Source organism: Muscardinus avellanarius, assembly GCF_963383645.1.
Source record: "Muscardinus avellanarius genome assembly, chromosome: 9".
Taxonomy (NCBI): Eukaryota; Metazoa; Chordata; class Mammalia; order Rodentia; family Gliridae; genus Muscardinus; species Muscardinus avellanarius.
The window spans coordinates 53,723,351-53,747,095 of NC_137795.1; the positions used below are offsets into that span (position 1 = coordinate 53,723,351).

The 23,745-nt window shown below is 34.6% G+C and overlaps 1 protein-coding gene across 10 annotated transcripts in view; it reads right to left on the reverse strand.

The window, feature by feature from the left end:
* CACNA2D1 (calcium voltage-gated channel auxiliary subunit alpha2delta 1) overlaps nucleotides 1-23,745 on the reverse strand; it is a gene marked incomplete at both ends in the record, with an annotated part of 507,019 nt that overhangs the window by 60,903 nt on the left and 422,371 nt on the right. For all 10 annotated transcript variants that reach the window (XM_080701701.1, XM_080701708.1, XM_080701709.1 and 7 more), the window contains 4 exons: nucleotides 4,125-4,214; nucleotides 5,409-5,458; nucleotides 5,826-5,904; nucleotides 18,770-18,874. In XM_080701701.1, the coding sequence (XP_080557827.1) occupies nucleotides 4,125-4,214; nucleotides 5,409-5,458; nucleotides 5,826-5,904; nucleotides 18,770-18,874 (324 nt within the window). The remainder of the gene's footprint in view (nucleotides 1-4,124; nucleotides 4,215-5,408; nucleotides 5,459-5,825; nucleotides 5,905-18,769; nucleotides 18,875-23,745) is intronic.

Genomic DNA, 23,745 nt, shown 5'->3' on the forward strand with positions numbered 1-23,745 from the left:
TTACAAAGAGACACAAAAATGAGTAATTAATTCTTTCAAGAAAAAATCAATGAATAGCTCTCAGAAATAATAAAGACTTATGCATCCATTGAAGCATGTGATATTTAAAATAATATCAAATGAGCATTGCTAATAAATAGAATATAATCAAATTACACAAATAGACAGTAGCCTCTAAATATTTCAGTAATTCTGTCCCCTCTTTTGAGTGATAGTTCACATAAAATTAGGGCTCTCCATAAGTAGAGTAGTATTCAATTATTTTTAATGACTTTTTGTGTCTTCATTCTAATTTTGTATGACCTAAGTCAAAGGCTTCATGCAATATAACAAAATGTGTAGCTGAATAACATGATAAATAGATGAAATATGAGATTGATACTGCCTTTCTGGAATATTATACATAAATATTATGCTGATCAAAAGAAGTAATATTACTTCTAAATATCCTCTCCCAAATAGATATTTTTTGACAAAGTTAAATAAAGTAAAAAATACAACTGTAAACATCAAATATTAAAGTTTAGTCATGAAGCAGTTTTGCATAACAAAAATAATGCCACCTTATTTATAAGCATATAGATATTTCACATATTAAAAGAATCCAGTGATTATTATAAGTTAGAAGTTGCTTTTATGTAGTTGAAAACTGTGGACATAAGATATACATTTTAACCACTATTTGATGTTGAAAGTACATTTTTAACAAATTAGTCTTTAAGAAAATTTTGAATTTGTTAAATTAAAACAAATTATCAGTCATCTCTGAAAAACAACCCCAAATCCAAATTTAGAGAAATCTGTTCTAATTCTAGAAACAGCACAGCCTTATAAAGAAAACGTCTTAAATATACTGTGGCTAGCTAGATGTGGTGGCATACACTTATAATCCCAGTACTTGGGAGGCTGAGACAGGAGGATCACAGGTTTGTGACCAGCCTCAAAAAGTTATTGAGGCCATAATAAATGGCCAGGCATGGTGGCGCATGCTTGTAATCCCCGCACTTGGGAGGCTGAGACAGGAGGATTGTGCAGGTTCGAAGCCAACCTCGGCTACTTAGTGAGGCTCTCAGCAACTTAGTGAGACCCTGTTTCCAAATAAAGTATAAAATAGGTCTGGGAGTATATCCCGGAGGTAGAAAGCCTCTGGGTTCCACCCCCAGTACCACCAAAAAGAAAAAAAAGGTAAATTAACATTCCTGTTGAAAACTTTCCACCTCAATAAGGTCATATTATAAATTAATTCATGAAGCTGGTACAAAAAAAGAGGTAATTCAGTGAAAATTACTTTTAGTGAGCTTCTATTTGAATTATCACTTATATAAATAGCTTTAAAATGGTACCATGACAAAGTAGATATAGATTCATTTTTTCTTTGCATTACTTTTGCATTTGTACAGAAAGCTATCATTTGCTTTTAAAAGTGGTAATATATACCATAAAATGAAATCCTAAATTACTAACATATTAGATTTATGATAATCCTGGATAAACTCATTGGCATCCAATTTCTATTTTTTCCTAATTACAAGAAAACAAAAAAATGTACTCTATTCCCAGTGCCCTTACATGTTTCTAGACAATAAAAAGAAACAAGATTTTGGCTTCTTTGATATTTATTTGCTAGAGCCCAACTCTTTTCATATCTTTTATTTATTTAAAGAGTCTCACTTTTTCTCCCCAATAAAATGAACTCTCCATAATACTGTTCCATTCTTGTTTCTATCTTTCTATATTATCTCTCAAGGTAACCATGGTGTTATTCCTTCAACCTACCCAGAACTTCCAGAAATTTCATACTATACCTTCTTTGTGTGGTTTTGCTCCTCACATCAATTACAGAAACCATACTTGGACTCATATATTCAACTAAAGTGTCACTATTTTTAGCTACAATCCACAATACTTCCAGATATGTGACTTCTTTATTTTTCACGTTATATTTATTAAATTTTCTTCAAAATATTGTACTGTTGATTTGACCAACATACATTTTGAACCTGCTATATGCAATGATTACAAAGAGCAAGAAATATATTATGGGCCACTTATCATTCTCAAGACAGGTAAAAAGAATGCTCTCTGTGTTCACTGAACAGCCAACTTCCGTGCCCCATTTCTTCTTTTTCTTTTAACCTTTAGTTTCAGCTTGTAAACAGTACATGTAGAACCAACTTTCCTCCCAATGTCATTTGTGCTATCAGTGAGAAGCTTAATGGCAACACAGATATTCCGGTTAATGAACTTGTGGTCATAGAAAATACAACAGAGTATAATTATTGATTCCTCCTATCACACACAGTCCTGTGATGGGTTTGAAAAATGGAAACATGTGGGCTGCAGTAAGAGATGACCATGTGACCTTAAATAAATAAGTGATGTCAAGAAGGGACACTGGACTGTACTTTTAGCTAAGACTTGAGGTAAGCAAGCTCCACTTTATCTTTTTTAGCATGCAAGACTGCTGCTAATAGTGCCTATTTTTCTTCTAACTTCCTGTATATGTTTATTTTATAAGAACCGAATGATAACTAATTCCAAACGGACTGTATTTTGCCCTCTGGGTTCATCATTGCATTTAGAAAAGAAGTAACAGCACATAATTGGGCTCCAAGTAGGCCAAAGGGTATTACTGAATCAGCATTTACTCCAACATATTGTTTCAGTAAATCAATAATGAAGCTTTTAAATTAAGATTAAGCACACGGGTAAATATTAAGTCTTATAGTTACTTATAAATTTCATGTTGGGAAGGTGAAAATAATATAAAAACGGGATTTCTCAACTTTGGTCTTACTGACATCTTAGGCTGGGTGACTTTCTCTTGTATGTGTGGGAATTGGGGCTATTCTGGGCCCAGTGGAATGTTTAGCAGCATCTGGCCTCCAACTATTGGATGCCAGTAACAACCCCTTATCCCTCAGCCATGACAATGACAAATGAATATAGAAATTTCCAAATGACTTGTGAAGGGCAAAACCACCCCATTTGAGAACTTCCATTTTAAGTAGGATGAAAGACCTGTACTAAAATGTACACTGTGCAATGGATAATTTAGCACATGCATGCCATTTCACACTAGATTTGGGCACTTCAGTATTATATTTCCATAAAAATGCATGGCTCTGAGTCTAAGTCTGAGCAAGAGATTGTATATGAGGAGGTTATTGCATTTGTGATAATTTCAGTGCAGGGTTAAGATTTTTGCCTATCTAACCCAGTGTTCTCCTGAGCTTTGATGAGTCTGGCTATAGTGGTGAAGGTTGTTTGTGTTCTTACTAGTGGACCACTCCTTAAAAATACTTTGTTTAAAATCTTTGTTTATTTTTTTCAGTGCTGGGGATGGAACCCAGGGGCATTCTACCTCTGAGCTAAACCCCAGTCCTATTTTTTTTTTTTTTTTTTATTTTGAAACAGGGTCTCATTGAGTTTCAAGGGGCCTCACTAAGAAATAGCTGAGGGTATCTGCAAACTGCAATCCTCCTGTCTCAGCCTCCCAAAGGCTGGGATTACAAGTGTGTGCCACCACGCCCAACTCCCTTGTTCAAAATTTGCAGAAGTGAGTTTTCATTAATATTACAATCAGCACTATTTTTACATTAAAAATTCAAAATGTTACCAAAATGCCCATAAATTCAACATTCTAGGCTGAAAATTCTACATGCACAATGGATCAATTACAAAATAAAATAATACTTTCTGCTTCTTTATTACATACAAATCTAGGATTTTGTTGAGTAAGTTCTAACAAAAGTGCTTTCCTTTCTTTTTTTTTTTTTTTTTTTTTTTTTTTTGCGTCTGGGGATGGAACCCAGGGGCATTTGACCTCCAAGCCACACTCCCTGCCCTATTTTTTATTCTTTATTTTGAAACAGGGTCTCATTGAGTTGCAGAGGGCCTCACTAAGTAACTGAGGCTGTCCACAAACCGCGATCCTCTGGTCTCAGCCTCCCAAATACTAGGATTACAAGTGTGCACCACCACGCCCGGCTCAAAAAGTGCTTTTGATAGAAGGGATTTTAGGAAGGGTTAAATGAAGGGGAAAAATGTCACCTAGAACAAATAGAAGTCAACTGTGTGCTTTTGTTAATAACCATCTTTCATTGAACAACTAAGTCTCTTACCAGTGCATCCAAGTACACATTTGTCCACTGGACTTGCTTAGCTTTGTCACCTGCTAAAACCATTGGCCTTCCCAGAACATCCAGATATTCCTATTTGTAAAAATAAAAAAATAACAAAAATGTAGCAGTTCAAAACTAGAAATATTGTGTTTAAAAAAATTCCCACGGGGGGAAATAATCTAGATTTGAAAATGAATCTGGAAACAAACTATTAAGGAAGTGAGCATATAATAATCATCTAATTCCTGTTTTGAGTATTCCACAATTAGAACATCTACATACTTCGAGTCAACAATATTCATCTTATTTTTACATTAGACCTACCTCAGTTTTTTGCTAGTAACAATCAGAGCATTGTTCTGGAAAGGTACAGCCAATGATAACTGAAATACGTTCCTTACGAATTGCTTCATGTTGCTCTAAACTATTTAAAGCCCTGTGATTTACTGTGTGAAATTGCACAAATTTGAAATAATAAAGCAGCCACATACTTGCTTTCATATCACAGATTGTTTGGCTGACATTCAAAACTACATTTAAACATATCAAAAAATAAATGAAAGATTGTGCCAAATCTAGACATCAGACTCAAATGTAGCTGCTGTTTCATTTCAACATTCGGTGTGCTCTGTATTCACATCCTCAAAGGCCATGTTACTTATGCTAAATTTTGACTTAGTCTGCTTTGTAGATTCTCAGCTATGTTTAAAACTGAGCAATGATTTTAAACAATGTATGAATAATTTAAAATAACATATGTTAAAATTATCTCCATTACCCAATTCTACAAAAAGTTATTTCATAGACATTTTCAACTGAATGATGTTAGAAAACTCATTTTCTTGTAACTTTATTCTATATAGATAAATAGTTCTGTAGAGGTTACTCATGAATATTTAGGTCCTAACTAAAGCCTTGTATAATTTATCCAGAATAATTATTTTTTAATATTATATATGGTTAAAAACTCATTTAAATTATTTGTAATAGAATTGAGATCAGATTAAATGAGATCAGGTGACTAGTAAATTTTACTTTATTCATTTTTATGCTGTTTTTAACATCTAGGAATAATAATGTATTCTTGTTTATTTCATATTTTACCTGAGTTTTGTAAGTTTGAAAACACTTGGACTTTAATTAAATAAAATAATACATTACCATGATACAAAGCATTTTATATTGTTTTGTTTTTTGCATAGTCTTTCCATATTGAGTACATTCCAACTGGAAAAAATATCTTAAACTTTGGAAATATATTGTAAAAATTTTAAATAACCATACCTGAGTATTAATTCTTATTGCTCCAATGGAAGGAATTTCATAATAATAACCTGAAATACATACATATTTATATCCATATTATAATAAAGAAACACAAAAGTATTTTATATCATTGAAGGAGAAAGGGTTATTCTTTTTACTTTTAAATTGATCAAGTAAATAAAATATAAATACAAATTTATATATCTTTAAACATATTCTTTTATAAACTACCAATTTTATGATCAGATATCTATATTTTTATAATATAATGCTAATGTCAATATTTGTTGTATGTGTATTCTCTATTGAAAGCATGTCTAGAATCTTATTGCCCTGATTTCTATATGTTAGCAACAACTTTAAATTATTTTAAATGAAAATGTAGACCTAATGACAATGGCCAAAACATAATTTATAATAAAACAGATCTGTTACCTTTATTTTCACAAGCCATCCACTGAATTGGTCCTCTGTCATAATTATGCTGACCCACTGAAAACGTGAACACACGCACCTGGATGAATTAGCAAATATGCATCCATTAGGCTGAATAAAATTGAACTGAATGGCAAGATGAAATAGCTAAAGCAGTAACTGCCAAATTTAAATGAGCACTTGTGTATCCTGTACCATGTCCCAACCTTGAGCAGGAGTGTGACTGTGACTTTATTACTAGAAAATACATTGTTCAGGTCCACTTCAATCTCGCCTTTTTAAATTTGTCTCATGTGATTAAAATATATTACCCACATGCCCAGTCACAGCAATACCATTTCCCAGTATCACAGTTAGGTGGTGATGAAAATGTATACAAAAATATGTTCAGTTGCTTAAAGAAACTAAGTCACCACTAAGTTTTTTGTTTTGTTTTGTTTTGTTTTGTTGCTACTTTCACACCATGGAAATATATAAGACACACACATACAATTATGATGTTAGTATGTTACTCGTTTCCTAGAAATGGTGGCTATCATAGAGAAACAGGTACCCATTTTAAACTCTGAGCTTCTCTCTAATTCATGTAGAGTAACTATTTGAATTGGTGTTTTCTAATTGCTTTGTCTATTTTATCTTTTGCCCATGGTTCAGAGCACAGATCTCAGCAATTTCACATCTGTTTCTTTTTATCAGTCTTAGCCACACAAATCGCATCCTTAATAGTCCCTGTCCTCAAAGCCTACACTGGGTGTTGCTTTCTCACTTGTTATGATTTCATTCTAGCTACCCGTTAAGTCATCTTTCAGGTTTGCCTTAGCTAGTTATGGACAAGGCCATTTCGTGGACACATTTGGGTTTTAATCTCCTCAAACTCTGAGGAGAAATGACTGCATCTGGATTAAAGGCAGAAGAGCTCCCTTCCTTCTATCTCAAGGAATTCTCCTTGAACTGGGTTTAACTGACTTGACTTCAGCTGGGTCATTTTAGCAGGTTCTACATATTTCAAGGTCGTGTTACTGCTTACACTGTTGCACTTGCTCTTAAAAGAAAACGTTGACCACCCAAATTGATAATTTGATTTGATGGCCTTATCTTATTTCTCACATGAACTCAGAGCAGGGGGGACTGGATCCAAATGTTTCAGAAAGCAGTTGGGTACGTCCTTCATAACTAACGTCTGAATGCATGCTTTAACCCTTCAATTGAAGCACACCTGTGTCTACATGTTACCACTAGCTGTGTGTACTGTTACCACAACAGTACCATAGGAAAATATTTTCCATAAGATACTTTTCAGTATAATAAATTAAATAAGACTAAGTGAATTATAACTATGACCCTGGACGACAAGCACTTCTAATAACATAGAGGTTACACTTAGACACCCACTGTGTGCTCATTTCGACTGATGTTATCATTCGTATAGTCCAAATAAACATTTAACTTAGTCAAAAATAAAAAAACCACAAAAACCCAATCCAGTAAAAAAAAAAAAATGACTGGTTGCTTTATTTGTTTTACTACAAAAGTTTCACCTAGCTCTTCTGTTTGCCTACACGGAGCCTTCAGAGGTTGTCAAAATTAAGGAATTTGGAATTAGGTCTGGGTATGAATGTATATGTTCTATCACATTTAATTACAATTTTGCCTCTTTGTTCTTTTTCTCACTCACAGAAGCGCTTGGCTACTTAAATGTTAACCGATCATTTAGATGTGAGCTAATCATTAACTGATGGAATCACATGAATATTATGAATGCTTCATTTCTTTCCCTTGTCTCAATTTTCGTTTGCATTGCTACAGACATTTTAGTGATAATGTTTTCCTGAAATTTTTCTTTCAAGTTAAGAAAATCTTAAGAAACACAAATCCAACCTTCTTTTTATAATTTGTGCAACTCAACATTATATGTATCTTATCATTATAATAGTTACAAAATCTATATTTTCCTCTTGGTTTAAGTATACACAGTCATATATCAGAATTTTATAAATTATAATGGATTATCTTGTAAATATACATACATTTCCCTACCCCTGCCTCTACCTAGTACTAGGAATTGAACCCAATGCCTTTCATATGCTAGGCAAGCACTCTGTGATGGAGCTGCATCCCAAGTCCTTTCTATTTGTCAATTTTTTAAGGCAAGGTCTTATTGGGTTACCCAGGCTGGCCCTGAACTTGCACTTCTTCTCCTTAGTGAGTAGCTGGGATTACAGGCATGCATTATTATGCCGAACTCTAATCATGTTTTCAGTTGAGAAAAGTTTACTATAAGTCACGAAAAACTTGGCATTTACTGTTGTACCTTGCCATATTACAATAGAAAATCAATAAAAACATTATTTCATTCCCAGGAAACATATCATTGTCTTTGCTTTATACAAAATACTGCTAATTATGTAATAAGATTTCTAACTTCGAATCTACAAACATTTGCCCTGCACATTTTGTAGTGTATGCAGGCAGGTAACAAATTGGTGAAATTTAGAAGAAGCCCTGTGACACCAATTTTCGACTTGGAATAGTAGGTTTTATTCCTATTCTATACTATATTACTGCCACCCCGTGGAGTAGTCAGGGAACTAACTCTGAAATTTCAGATGTCCAAAGCCACAGATGACTAGTGTTCTTCTGATATTTTCTATTTCTTCAAATTTATAATTGTTGTTTATTCACAATTTTAGAGAAATAGAAACATACTGATTACTTGAAATATGCATAATTTAAAATTTAAATTAAATTATATTGTAGATTTTTTGTGTACTTGTATAGCCTAATATAGAAACAAGAAGATAAACAAAACAACTCAAAAAAGTCACAAAAGTGAAATATTTCATTCAAAATTTAAGTTATGTACAAATTATTCACTTTTGACTCAGTATCACAGCAAATTCAACTTTTGTAGAGAAAAATTATTTTACTCATGCCTAGGATCACAATTATAACCAATACTAATTCACGTAATACAGGCACACTACAAATTTTCTAAGTGAAATGTTCCCAGAAAATCAGTTAAAATCAGTTAAATTAACAATGTGAATTTAAATAGGTTCTTATTTGAAAATGTTTGCGTCTGTGAAATTTTCATCATAGGGTCACAATGCTATACACAGTCAAAAATGGCTTTGTCAGATATTTTTCACAATACTGAAGCCCAGGTCTTCAAAAAAGTGTGGAAAAGAGCACTGAATAAATGTTGAATTGGGCTCAACAAATTCCAAGATTGCATGACTTAGCAACTACTGTATGGCTTTACAAAAAATTAAAATATTTATTAATAAAAAAGTGACAAACCAAATGAATGATTTCTTTCTAGAGAGACTAAAGACGAGATTTGATGCCATCTCACTTATGTAAGTTAATTTGTTACAATATTTAGGAAGCACAGAGTCTAAAAGGGACTAGTGGTCATCTTGTACTTTGTATTTTGGGCTGTTTCATTATATTTATAGTAAATTTCTTTCTTTCTTTCTTTCTTTCTTTCTTTCTTTCTTTCTTTCTTTCTCTCTCTCTCTTTCTCTCTTTCTTTCTTTCTTTCTTTCTTTCTTTCTTTCTTTCTTTCTTTCTTTCTTTCTTTCTTTCTTTCTTTCTTTCTTTCGTACTCGGGATTGAACCCAGGGGCATTCTACTTCTAAACTATACCCCCAGCCCTAATTTTTATTCTTTATTTTGAAACAGGGTATCACTAAGTTGCAGAGGACCTCACTAAGTAGCTGAGGGTGGTCATAAACCTGTGATCCTCCTGTCTCAGCCTCCCAAGTACTGGAATTACAAATGTGCACCATCACACCCAGCTCATTATGTTTTTATTTTAGTTTGTGTAGAAATGCTCACTGAAGATGAATAAAAAAAATTTCAGGAAAAAATAAAGCTACTTAATACACTTGTATAAGTAATATGCTATGTTATTCCCAGAGAATTTAAGACGTTCTTATAATTCTTGATGCATGCTTAGACAGAAAAGCATATTCATGCGCCAGGTGTGATGGCGCACGCTTGTAATCTCCATGCTTGGGAGGCAGAGACTGGAGATTTGAAGCCAGCCGTGCTGGCTTAAGAGACCCTGTTTCCAAAAATAAAATAGGTCTGGGAGTGTAACCCGGAGGTATAAGGGCTTCCAGGAACCCCAGTACCACCAAAAATAAATAAATAAATAAATAAATAAATAAATAAATAAATAAATAAATAAATAAAAGCATATTCATTAAGGTAATAAGAATTTGGGACAAAGGTTTAATAAAATTAAATAAACTAAAAATCAGTCATTATTAGCTGTAAATTTATCTAATTTTACCTTTATTTGTATAAAAATTAATTTTCAACAGTTATTCAAAGATAATGTGAAACCTGGCTTACTTGACTAAAGAAAAACCTCATAATTAACAGAAAATATGGTTATTTAAAATGTATTACTGGTTTGTTCTATATTCTATTGGTTTCTAACATTATCCTATGTTTCTGAGTTCTGCTAACCTGTTATTTTGTTTTGTTTTGTCTTATTGGTTGAATGCTAAAATACTTTTCTTCACTTAAGAGTTTTCTAAAGTCACAGGGTCAACTTATTTTAAAAAGCCATAAGAATTTGTTTCCCAGAAGAACCCATTTACTGGAAACTGTCACCTCAACAATTATCAGTTACCCAGAGTTTAAGTTTAATTTACAACAGGCAAATCTCCAAAGAATAATGGAAGTGAGTCTGTGAAGAAAAGAAGCCAATAAAATTAAAATAAAAACTTCAGCTATTAAAAACATGTTAGAAAAATGATATCAGAGATGGGTTTATTAATCTACTTTGGAGACTAAGATTCTTGGTGTCAAGCCTATGAAAACACTAGACTGGCCTGAATATTTTAGGGGAAAATTCTACAGTGGTTTTCATAATTCACAAATGTACTCAAACCCAAAGTGTTTAAATACCCCACACCTCTAGTTTTAAGCAATAATTAAAAGTGTCTAAGTTCACCTTCCACACTTAATTTATTTTATAAAGCCCAATGATCTGAAAGGTACAAAGCTCGGATGATCCATCTTGGCCTGTTGGAGCTGGGGGGGAGCATCTCCTTGAGGGGTAGGTAAAGTCTTTCTGCCTCATTAAGAGGAAGTCTCTGGGGGGGGGCAAATGTTCCAGGGCTGCCCAAGAGAAAGACGCAGACAGATGACCACCCAGGTGTGTTCTATATGAGGCTATGAAATTTAGGTCATTAAATTCCTGAGGCTGCCACTTAGCTGGGAATTTTAATAAGTATTTTCATTCTTATTTCCACAATGGAGGCAATGATGGCTAACTATGATGCCCATGCTTTTTTTTAAAATCAAGATTCCAGTCACAAGGCATTTACATTATATAGAAAATTATAAGTGCTATTAGATATAGTACTGAAGATGGTGTTGACGATTACAGCATTATCTCCTGTAGCCAAAGTACCAGAATTTTCTATTTTGAGCATTAGCCTTTCAAAGCTCAGAAAGAACTTAAAATAACACATTTCCAGATGTGTCAGCCTTTAAGAATTCTTATTTATTTATTTATTTATTTATTTGCAGTACCAGGGATGAAACTCAGGGGTATTGTACCTGCAAGCTACATCCCCAGCCCTATATCAATTAAGAACTTGAAAACTCAGGAAGGTAATATGATTCAAACCTGAAGAAAACCTTATCTGATAAGATTACTCTTAATGTAGGAAATGGATTCTCAATATTAATTTTATACTAAGAGTAAAGAGTATAAGTAAATGCTGTTATAGACAAGGACATGCACATATGTAACAAGCATGTCTTTTAAATTGATGATACCTATACTGGGAGGGTCATGGTGATGCCAGCATAAATAATACATTTGTTTTTAGGAACCAAGATGTAGCTCCTATTCAAAAGCTGAAAATCTTAGAAAGTGCTAGAAGTGTGAAAATGTCTAAAATAAAAGCCTTTAGAAGAAGCATAGTTGCTAAATGCTATGAACTATTTAATGGGTTAAATGCCCTTCATTATCACGTGTTTGAACATTCCCTTCAAAAGAGTTCCTTTTTTACTGATGGAGAAGCCATGCTGAGAGCTCGTATGAAATGCAATGAGTTCTCTTCCCTACCATCTGCTGAAAGTCGACAGTGTTCACTCTACCCATAAAAACACAAATGTATATCCAGCCATTTTTTCATTTAGTTTTATTTATTTATTTATTTATTTATTTATTTATTTATTTATTTATTTATTTATTGTGTGTTACTGGGTGGTGGAACCCAGGGGCTTTTCTACCTCTGGGCTATACTCCCAGACCTATTTTTATACTTTATTTGGAAACAGGGTCTCACTAAGTTGCTGAGAGCCTCACTCAGTAGCTGAGGCTGGCTTCAAACCTGTGTGATCCTCCTTTCTCAGCCTCCCAAGCGCTGGGATTACAAGCGAGCGCCACCACGCTCAGCCTTAGTTTTGATTTTTATAGACTATAGGATATTTCTTCTCTCTTTTTGAGCTCTAATAATAATAAAGCAAATATTTTCTCAATTTTTCTCTAAAAGTATATTCCTTAAGCTGAGTATCATGGCACATGACTGTAATATTCTCTACTCAGGAGGCTGAAGCAGGAGGATCACAAGTTTTAGGCCAGCCTGGGCAACTTAGCGAGACCCTATCTTAAAACAATATAAAAAATACTTAGGGATTCACCTCAGGGATAGGTTATTTTTGGGTTTAATCCCTAGGACTAAAAAATAGTTTCTTTACATGTATTAAAATAATGCATATTCTTGAGCAATTATATCTTTAGCCCTATATTCTTTATACGAAAATTTCACATTTATCATGTTTTTCCCATTTTCCTGCCAATTCTGTTTGAAGTTTTCATTTTATTGATTTTGAATGCCATCTCATTTCCCTTTTCATTAGTTCTGAAAGTTAAGATTCAAAAGAACTGTTTTCTAGCTGGCTAAGCAATGTTAAGTATATATTGCTAAGCAACTCCTTTGCTGTTCTACAGAAAATCATATACATTTAATTTTGCTAGTCCTGGGAATTATCTTTCAACTCTGTGTCTGGTTTTACTTTTCTTTTTCATTTGTTTGGATTCAATGATAGAGTTCGTTTTTAGTTCTGGCACCATATTTAAGGACGGCTCGTACACATGGGTGAGCTCTAAGGAATGGCATTTTTGCAGGTACAGATTAGACAGTGAGTGTATTTTAATTTGTAACAGCTGTGTGAGGAGATTAACATGGATTCAGATTTGAAGCTGTACCTATCTATAATCAGGTAGATGAATTCCCAAGAGCAGTACATTCCACAAAAGAACTCAAACATTTTGTTCTGATTCACATGCCTTTTGGCTTCTTTAAATATAGCTGTATCTATAGCCTCTTTCATCGGATCTCCAGATACACCTCATCACACCTACCTGAGCTTCTCTGAGCAAATTTTGATCCATCTGGATGAAAAATGAATGTGAATGAAGCATTTGGCAGCCATATTAATATCATAGAAGAGGCATGGGGGAAAGCAAACTTCAGACGGTGGTTTTCAGGGTGCTTCTTTTTAAGTTCACAAAAGGTTTAAGACTTCGCCACTTTTATATATTTTTAAAATATTGTCTCCTGTGGTAAGAATACTTTAACATGAAATATACCTTTTCATCATATTTAAGTGTATTATTTTTATAAAAAACACAATGTTGCATAGCATATCTCTGGAACTTACTCATCTTGCTTAAGTGAAACTTTGTGCCGGTTGGTTAGAAACTGTCCCTTTCCCCAGTGCCTGGCGACAGCCATTCCACTCTTTGATGCTGTGAATCTACTGAATTTTTAGATATTCTATGTATTGAGAAACATATCATACTTGCTTTCTTATGAATGGCTTATTTCACTCAACATAAAGTCTTCCAGGGTCAACCCTGTTGTCACATACTACAGAATTTTCTCTTGTGTTAAGGCTGCATTACATACATTTCATTGTGCTTCCGTGTCATTCCTAGTAAATCACTACATTACATTTAAGTCATATTTCAAACCAACATAGAAGTCTTTAAGCCGTTTTGAGTTGATTTTTAAGTGTAGTGTCAGCTAAGGATCCAATTTCATTCTTTTGATATTGATATCCAATTCCTGCAACATTTACTTCAGAGGTTCTCCATTGTGTATTCTTGGCAGTGTTGTTGAAGAACAGTTGACCATAACCCATGAATTTACTTCAGGGTTCTTTATTCTGTTCCATTGGTCTAAATGTCTATAATGTTCTGTTTTCTTTATTACTGTAGCTTTGTAATATAGGAGGAAGTATGACGCTTCCAGCTTTGTTCTTTTGTCCAAGATTGAGTTGATGATTTATAGTCTTTTGTTTTTCTCTAGTAGTTTTAAATTTTTTTGTTTCTATAAAAAATGGCATTGGGATTCCGACAGAGACTGCATTCAATCTGTATTTATCTTTGAGTACTACAGACATTTTAACAATAGTAAGTTTTCTAAACCAAGAACATGAGATGACTTTTCATATGTATGTGTTTGCTTTCATTTTTTTTCTTCAAAGTTGTATAGTTTTTAGTATACAACTATTTCACCTCCTTAGTTAGCGTTATTCTTATTTTATTCTTTCTAGTACTATTGTAGATGGGATTGGTTTCCTAATTTCTTTTTCAGGTAGTTTGTTAGGATACAGAAACATAACTAATGTTTGTATGCTGACTTTCATAATTTTTTTTTTTTTTTTTTTTTTTTTGCAGGTCTGGGGATGGAACCCAGGGGCATTTGAACTCCGAGCTACACCTACTGCCCTAATTTTTTTATTCTTTATTTTGAAACAGAGTCTCACAAAGTTGTGGAGGACCTCACTAAGTAGCTGAGGCTGTCCAAGAACTGCAATCCTCCAGTCTCAGCCTCCGAATGCTGGGTTTGCAAGCATGTGCTACCACATCTGGCTTGACTTTAATAAATTTAATAATTTTTTTCTCCTTGACTCTTTAAAGTTTTGTATATACTTAAGATCATGTTGTTGCCTGGCAGGGTGGTGCATGCTTGTAATCCCAGCATTCGGGAGACAGAGACTGGAGGACCGTGGTTGGCAGACATCCTCAGCTACTTAGTGAGGCCCTTTGCAACTCAGTGAGATCCCATTTCAAAAAATAAAATGACTAAAAAAAATTAAGATCAAGTTGGTTGCAAACTGAGATAATCTCCTTCTGTTCTTGATTTATGGTTTCATTCCATTGTGGTCAGTAAAAACACTTGGCATGACTTCAATCTTCTTAAAAGATTAGATTTTTAAAATAAATGTATTTTATTATGTTTATATAGTTGAATTTTATGTTAAGCTAATTCTGTTATATTTAAATTCTTTACAACAAGGAAATAATAGATTACTAACACTATTTCAATAAGCAGAGTTTTATTGTGCCACTCCTTTATAATTATGTTTTTCTGGTAACAGAACTAATGCTTTCAAATTTTATTACATATTTTCAATTCATTTACTGTCATGTATTAAGAACTATCACTGAAGTTGGGAGTGGTGGCACATGCTTGTAATCCCAGCAATTGGGAGGCTGAGACAGGAGGATCATGCAGGTTTGGAGCCAGCCTCAGCTGGCTTAAGAGACCCTGTTTCCAAATAAAATATAAAATAGGTCTGGGAGTGTATCCTGGAGGTAGAAGGCCCCTGGGTTCCATCCCCAGTACCATCAAAAATAAAAAAATAAAAAGAACTATCAGTTAATCTGTACATGTGGCTGGAAAGCTACAGATCAAAGTTAAGTAAGTTACAGGGCCAATACTGTAGGACCTAGTATTTCAAAGAGGGCCAGAGGATAGATTCCACAGGTGGAGTTGAGAGAGGGACATGTATGGCTCTGTACAGTACACTGTGAGAAGAGTGGCCAGTGATCTGAGCAAGCCTGAGTGGGACAGGCGTATGAGGGTCAGCTTCCAGGTGATAAGGCTTGCTCTGAATTTTGAGCAATAGGAAAGAGCTATTAAATAAAACATGTACATTATATCTTAGATTAATGCATTTGCATTAGCATTCTCTTATGACTTTTTTTTTTTTGAGGTACTGGGGATTGAACCTAGGGATATTCTACCTCCAACCTGCACCCCCAGACCTATTTTTATATTCTCTCTCTCTCTCTCTCTCTCTCTCTCTCTCTCTCTCTCTCTCTCTCTCTCTCTCTCTCTCTCTCTCTCTCTCTCTCTCTCTCTCTCTCTCTTTCTTCTTTTCTCTTTTCTCTGGTGGTACTGGGGGTGGAACAAGGGGCTTTCTACCTCCGGGCTATACTCCCATACCTTTTTGAATATTTTATTTGTAAACAGGGTCTCACTAAGTTGCTGAAAGCCTCACTAAGTAGCTGAGGCTGGCTTCGAACCCGTGTGATCCTTCTGTCTCAGCCTCCCAAGCACCAGGATTACAAGCGTGCACCACCATGCGTGGCTATTATTTTTAAACAAGGCCTCACTAAGTTTCAGAGGGCCTCCTGTCTCAGCTTCACAAGTACTGGAATTACAAGCTTGTACCACCATATTCAGCTCTCATGACTTTTAATTCTGATACTTTCTAAGAAGTATTAATAGAATCAAGTTATCACTTAAAACTAGTCAGTCTGTTAATAGCTCAATTCATTTATCAATTTTCTTAAAAAGAAATAGCTCTTCTGTAATACTGTTTGAGAGAGAGAGAGAGTGTGTGTGTGTGTGTGTGTGTGTGTGTGTGTGTGTGTGTGTGTGTGTGTTTTACAGGGGATTAAACCCAGGGGCCTTTTACTTCTGACCTAAACTCCCAGGCCTATTTTTTTATTTTGAATTAGGGTCTCACTAAGTTGCTGAGGATCTACTACGTGGCTAAGGCTGGCCAAAAACCTGCAATTCTCCTGTCTCAGCCTCTCAAGTACTGGGATTACAAACATATGCCCGCTACCATGCCCAGCTTCTTCTGTACCACTTAAATCAAGAGATTAAGAAAAAAACAACAACTTAAGTTTGTATTAAACAGCATAATATTATACATAGGCAGCGTGCAAAGAGTTAAACATTAGAAAGATTTTATTAATTTGAAGTTCTACATGTGTCTATAATTTCAATTTTTTATAATTTTCGAATGAATATTGGCCAAAAAGCACCTGAATGTTTCAAAGTGTCCCCAAAATTTCATCAGTACTGTATTCCCTTATGCACAATATTTTGTCTGCTAAACCATCTGAGCATATCAATTCATATTCCATTGCTCTTTTAACATGCATAAACAATTCATGTGTGTTCCTCAAACACATGAAACAATTTTTTAGAGCTAGTGATGAGCCACATCTTTCTAAATGGTCATTTTTAAAAACTTTTTGGCATAAGAATGCCAATTTATTCTTTTTGGAGGCACATAAACAAAATATTCCTGCAGACCAAAAAAATTTGCAAATTTTAACAACCATTATCTTATCTCAACATGGGGATATAATGAAAATTTCCATCATTAGCAGAGTGAAAAGTTGGGTGCAGTGGCATAGCCCTGTAATTCTAGCTACTAAGGAGGCTGAGGCTGGAAAATCCAAGTTTGCGGCTAGCTTGAGCAACAGAGGAGACTCCAGCTCAAAAAAAAAGGCAAATCAAGTTGGCATTTTACCCTGCAGTCTTCTTATGGATAAGTGATAAATGTATAGTTTTAAATATATACATTTTTTGGAATTTATGAAACATGAAACATAGATTATCATTTCTCATTATGTTTTTTATGGATTCTGATCATTTTAGGAAACCAGGTTGAGAATTATTGTCTGACTGTACAATATGGGGAATCAATAAAAATTAAAATAAACTGTGATCCAAGTACTTCTAAAAAAGATAGTCACTGTTTTTTTCTTTTTCTTTTTCTTTTTCTTTTTGGTGGTACTGGGGTTCCTGGAAGCCCTTCTACCTCCAGGCTACACTCCCAGACCTATTTTTACATTTTATATTTGGAAACAGGGTCTCCTAAGCCAGCGCACGTGGCTGGCTTCGAACCTGCGCGGTCCTCCTGTCTCTGCCTCCCAAGCGTGGGGATTACAAGCGTGTGCCACCACGCCCGGCAATAGTCACTGTTTTGATAGAAGACAGTACTCTCAAAAAAGTAAGTTAGGTGTTCTAACTAAATAAATTGGTTGCTCAACTAGGTTCCTCTTACTACAATACTTTTCACAATAAAACAAATATTAAAATAAATATATTCCATTTATAAAACACTGATCTTCACAATCTTATTTGCTTATTGGGATAGCATTCTTTTAAAAAATTATACCTATGTAAGGATTACTATTAAATTCTGCTTTGAGACAATGGAGTTTTCCTTTCTTTTTTTGTGGTACTGGGGTTCCTGGGAGCCCTTCTACCTCTAGGCTACACTCCCAGACCTATTTTTTACATTTTTATTTGGAAACAGGGTCTCTTAAGCTAGCGCGGCTGGCTTCGAACCTGCGCGATCCTCCTGTCTCTGCTTCCCAAGCGCGGGGATTACAAGTGTGCGCCACCATGCCCGGCAAGAGACAGTGGAGTTTTCAAATGAGATGCACTTGTTTCTATTGTAAATTGCTTTTTGCAATTATAAAAATATATATCTATAGATAATACTTGGAATATTTAAGAAGTCACTGAGTATCACTAGTATTTTTAATAATTAAATGATATAATAAAGTTTTATCCAATAAAAGGTTAAGTTGTTTATCAATTCTCTTTGATTTCTTATTTATAACATTTTCTTTTACAGACACTATGCAAAAAAATTAAAAAGAAACTATAAGTCCAAGTTATTTTCTTAATATATTAGTCATGTGGTATGTGTACATCTTATGAATATAATCTCACAATCCATAATTATTGTTACTTTTCAATTGGAACTAGTGTTCTTAACTAAAAAGTCTCCCCTCACCCACCTCTACCCACTATCTGTTTAAAAACCACCTAGATATCAAAATTAAAATTCTATAAAAATACACTCACTTTTTTGTCTTTATTGTACTTGGCGAATATTTCTTGCGCTCTCTCTTCTCCTCCATCCGTGAACAACATGATTATCTTATTGCAGTTAGCTCTGGAAACATTATACTGTTAAAAAAAGAAAATAAAATTTGCCTATCACTGATAATAAAATACATTAAAAACTAACCAATATGGAAAGAACAGGAATAGATTGCAAGTAGTGAGAGAAATATCTGCTTAGTAATTATATTCTAAGAACCAGTTCCCGGGCCGGTCCAGCCCACCCCACACAGGGAAAACCCTTTAGCCCAAATGGATCTCACTACCTCCCGTCTTTATATCTCTGATAAAATGTCATCCCATTAGTGAGACTTTTCATGACAACTATATTTTGTGTTCTCTTTCGTAAACTGCATTTTTCTTCATGATATATTAGATTTTTTCATCTTGTATACATTTTATTTTTCTGTGTACTTATTGATGGCTTTTCCAACGAGTTCCATAAAAGTAGGAGATTTTATCTTTTTTGTTCAGTGTTGCTTTCTTTCATTGAAAATCAGTGTCAACCACTCAATATCTCTGTGATTGAATAGTAAGTAGATTTTAAATTGGATTCAGTAAGTGGATTTACAAGTGGGTACATGAATTTTATTCCTCTATAACTAGCAGAGACAAGAAAATAATATTAACTAAAACATTCATATCTTTTCACGTGTAATTTCCATCTATTTATAAACAATTATTTCTTTCTTCTTCAGTTATATTCAATTACTTAATTCTTACAAAATGACAAGACTCTTAACTGATACCCTAACACACAGTGATTTTTCATTCTTTTGTAATGCTGAGACCCGGTCCCAGAATATCCTTCTGTCCTCTCTCAACCTGCTATGCATATTCTATTATTAAATGAGTCAATCTCAGTGGTAAGTCCTCTTAAACTTTCAGGTCTCCAAAAGAGTTGGATGCAGGAGAAGAATAAATTAGCACTAAAGAATCATTAAAGTGAACAACTAAGTTAGACAGCTGGACTTCTTTGTGGTACGAAATTATCATTTTAAATTTTCTATTGGTAGAAAATGTATTTGCTTAAATTCTGAGAAAAATAGGTCACATTAATTTATGGATGTCCAACTTCTTTGAAGATGTCAACCTTTTAGCTCAGTACTATCCAAAAGAATTTAAAGTGAGTCTAATATGTTATTTAAATTTTTCTAATAGATACCTTAAGGAGAGTAATAAAAAGTAGATAAAGTTAATTCTAATAATATAGCTTATTTAGCCTAGACATCTAAAGTCAACATGCAATCAATATAAAAACTACTGGGATAATATGCATTATTTATTTTCATAATAAGTCTCTAGACTTTGGTGAACATTTTATACTCACACCCATCTCAAGTCAAATCAGACATTTCAAATGCTCAACAACCACATGTGTTTGTGGTTACCATAATTGGACAGCACAGTCCTGGCCTTAAATGATTAATATTTTTAAAAATCATTAATTCTCCTTTAGTGTTTAAGCTTATCAAAGTCTATATTCTCATTTTTCAAATAAGTTAAACTCTATTTTCTGGTGTAAAAGCTATTGGAGCCAACATTTTTCTCTGTTGGTGAAAAGATCCTGTTTCATATAATCTCACCCCATCGATTGAGCCATTAGGACAGTGGCAATAAAAGCTTTTAATGAAGCATCATGAAAACACAAGTATTGACTAATTCATTTGTCACACGCAAGTATGGTACTTATCTTTGAAGATAAACTGCCGGCAAATTTGATTCTATAAAATGTTACATATATCAAAATATTTTTTGAAAGGAGCCTATAATCCCTAAACTAAATTAATTTATTTGAGGATTTTTCTTTTTTATCTATGTAAAGTGGACAAATAATATTACCTAAGGAACTGCTTTGCAATAATGATTAAAAATAAAGTTTTTACCATAGGATATTGCTGAATTTTTCGAAACACTAAAAGGTATAATTATTATTATTATTGAATGTAAATGCCAGTGTAAGCTAACATAATAGTTCTAGCCGGTCATTTGCATATTTGTGGAAATAAATGATTATAACCTTTCCCAGGAGAGAGAGCTGTCAGGGCAGGAACACAAGGGAGAATATGAGAAAATACAAAAAATGTTTTGCTTCTAACATCGTTTTCCCTAGGAGTAACCATCTTGGGATTTTGTGTTAGAGTATCGTATATTGTAGCACATTTTCTGTGGGTTTCCTAATATAGAACTAATCACACAGTGACAATAATTAAGATAACTGCCTTCTAACAAATGAAGCAAAATAGTAACTTAATTTAATGACATTACAATTAGTACAGTTGGTAATTTACTTTAATGTGGTATTTTAGAAAATACTTTGTCTATTGTATCCTGTGAGGCCAATCATAGTACAGCATCTATCATGTATACAGTCAATAAAAGCTTATTTGAAAAATGCATCTCAATATATTAGATAACGTTTTATAAAATGCTACCTAAAGATTATTGCAAATACCTTAATTTAAGGTTTACTGTTTGACTTAATGATGTGTCTAAATCTATTTCATACCTTTTTAAGAGATTTTAAAGGTAAATCTCACAAAAGACAAAACAATAGGGAAGGGAATAACATGATAATAAGATATGTTAAAAAGAAATAACAAATATGCTTCAAGTTTGAATACGGTGAGCCACGATATTTGAGAAAATAATCCAAATAAAAATCTCAATACACATGAGATATGTGAAAATCAGAACAGGAGACCTAGAGAATATTTGAGAACATATTAAAAATCATTTACAACCCTGGTAGATCAATAGGAGAGAGGCAATGGGAGTTAAATTATATTTTACCCATTACTAGGAATCAACCTGGAAGTTAAAGTGGACTGTCTATTGAGATTGCCTCTGAATATTCCTTCAGGATTGAGACCTCTGATCATCTAACTATTGAAAGCTGGACAGGAAGGAATGAAGTGAGGCAAATTAGCAATATTAAGAAGAGTAATTAAAATGTAATATTTAGAAAACTCTAATCCTGACTCAGGGGAAAAATTTCTTAAAAAAGAAAATTTGTCTTCCTTGACTAGAGAACAAGCATATCTTAACCTAATGGCCAATTAAACTTAAATTTCAAAGTTTTGAGCTTTGGGATTTTATTAATCAAAATACACTATGTTACAAGCACATTTATTTGATTTATTTTGCCAAAGATAATCTCCCCTGAAAATGGCAGTGTTGAAGGTCTTCATTTTCCTGTCTCTTTACTTACTTATCTAATGGTGTCTATTAAAAAAACATGGCCTCCAGCCAGGTGTGAGAGTGAACACTTGTAACTCCAATTCTTGGTAGGCTGAGACAGGAGGATCACAGGTTTATAGCCAGCTTCAGCTACATAGTGAGGCCCTGTGCAGTGTAGTGAGACCCTGCTTCAAAATAAAGAATAAAAAATAGGGCTGGGGATGTAGCTCAGAGGTAGAATACCCCTCGGTTAAATCCCTAGTTCTGCAATAAGACAAACAAACAAACAACAACAACAAAAAACAAACAAACAAACACATGGCCTCCAACTCAACATAACTGAAAGCAAGCTATCTCTGGCCCACGCCACCTCAGTCTAGGTTCCTGTGCCACCCTCACCTAGGAGTCCAGTTCAGAAAATCTGGAGTCACCTAAACCGCCCTGTGGTTGTCACCAGCCACTCCAGCACCAGCCAGGCAGGTACCATGTCTGTCCCGCTACACCCTCTTCACTTCCGTTCCCACTCCAGCATCTCTGAAGCAGCTTCTCAACTTAGAACACTCCTGGGCCATATCATTCTCAAACCACAAGCTTTTGGTTCACTCCTCAACTCTTCACCGACTGATACTTCACGGGCTGGTCTTTCTATTCCTATCACTGTTGTGTCCCAGCCAGACCAACACACTGTTCCCTTTATCCTGAAATGATTTTCCCTCTCTCTTCTACTTACATAGATTCTACTCAATGCTGAAAATTTCATTTGGGACAAAATGGCACCCTTCCCGAACCTCCTCAAGGTACCGGAGCCTCTCCTCTCTGCCGCTTGAGCATACACATGTAAAGTCCCGACAGGCACTTTTCCATCACACTGTGAATGGTAATTCAGCACATTTTGCTGAACCTTCTTGAGAGCAGATGGTCTTTTCCCCTCCTATTCCTCTTTCCCTAACACTGTGACAGGAAATTTAGAGGTACTCAATAAATACTGGCTGAAAGAAGGCACGAATGAGTAAACCAATCAGACATCTCAAAAACAGTTCAGAATATTCACTCAGGGAGAACTCAGATTTTCAGAAAAGACTAAATGTCAGGGTTCATTTACTGAATATTTATTCAGCTCATTTATTCAGCAAAAATAGGAACAGTGAACTGACTCTAACAGATACGGACTACTCATCAGTTACAGAAATAATGGTCATGAGTCCAAGAGTGATCTGACTACAATTTGCTGTGTGCCAGGTTCTCTGGGTGATCCTACCCACAGCCCTCTGACTCGGTGCTGTAGTGACCCCCCCCCCATTTAAGGGAGGAAGGCAAAGTGTGAGCACAGAGCGGTGAGGCCCTCACTCAACCATGGGGACAATAGTGTCATAGGACAGACGAGAACTTCAACCATGGCCCTGCTTTTGCATAGCTGAACTGAATTAGAGGAGGCCTTTAAAAAGCACACAGTGTGAGACGTGCTGTGCTGCGGGCAGTGAGCGCGCAGGCCCGGCGCCTCCATGCTGACCCCAAGGGGCACAGAGGCCAATCTTCACTAGAAGGAACTTTAGCTCTAGGACTTGCCTTCCTGTTCACCTTAATGCCCACCATTTGGACTGTTTTGTTCATTTAGGAACAACAAACTTAAAGACTCAAACTAGATACTTAAACTTATTTGATGATTGAAAGGAAAGTGTCCAGATAAATACTGTAACTATAAATACTGTACCAACTGAGAGGGGGAAAATGACATCCTATGTGGGTCAACTAATTTT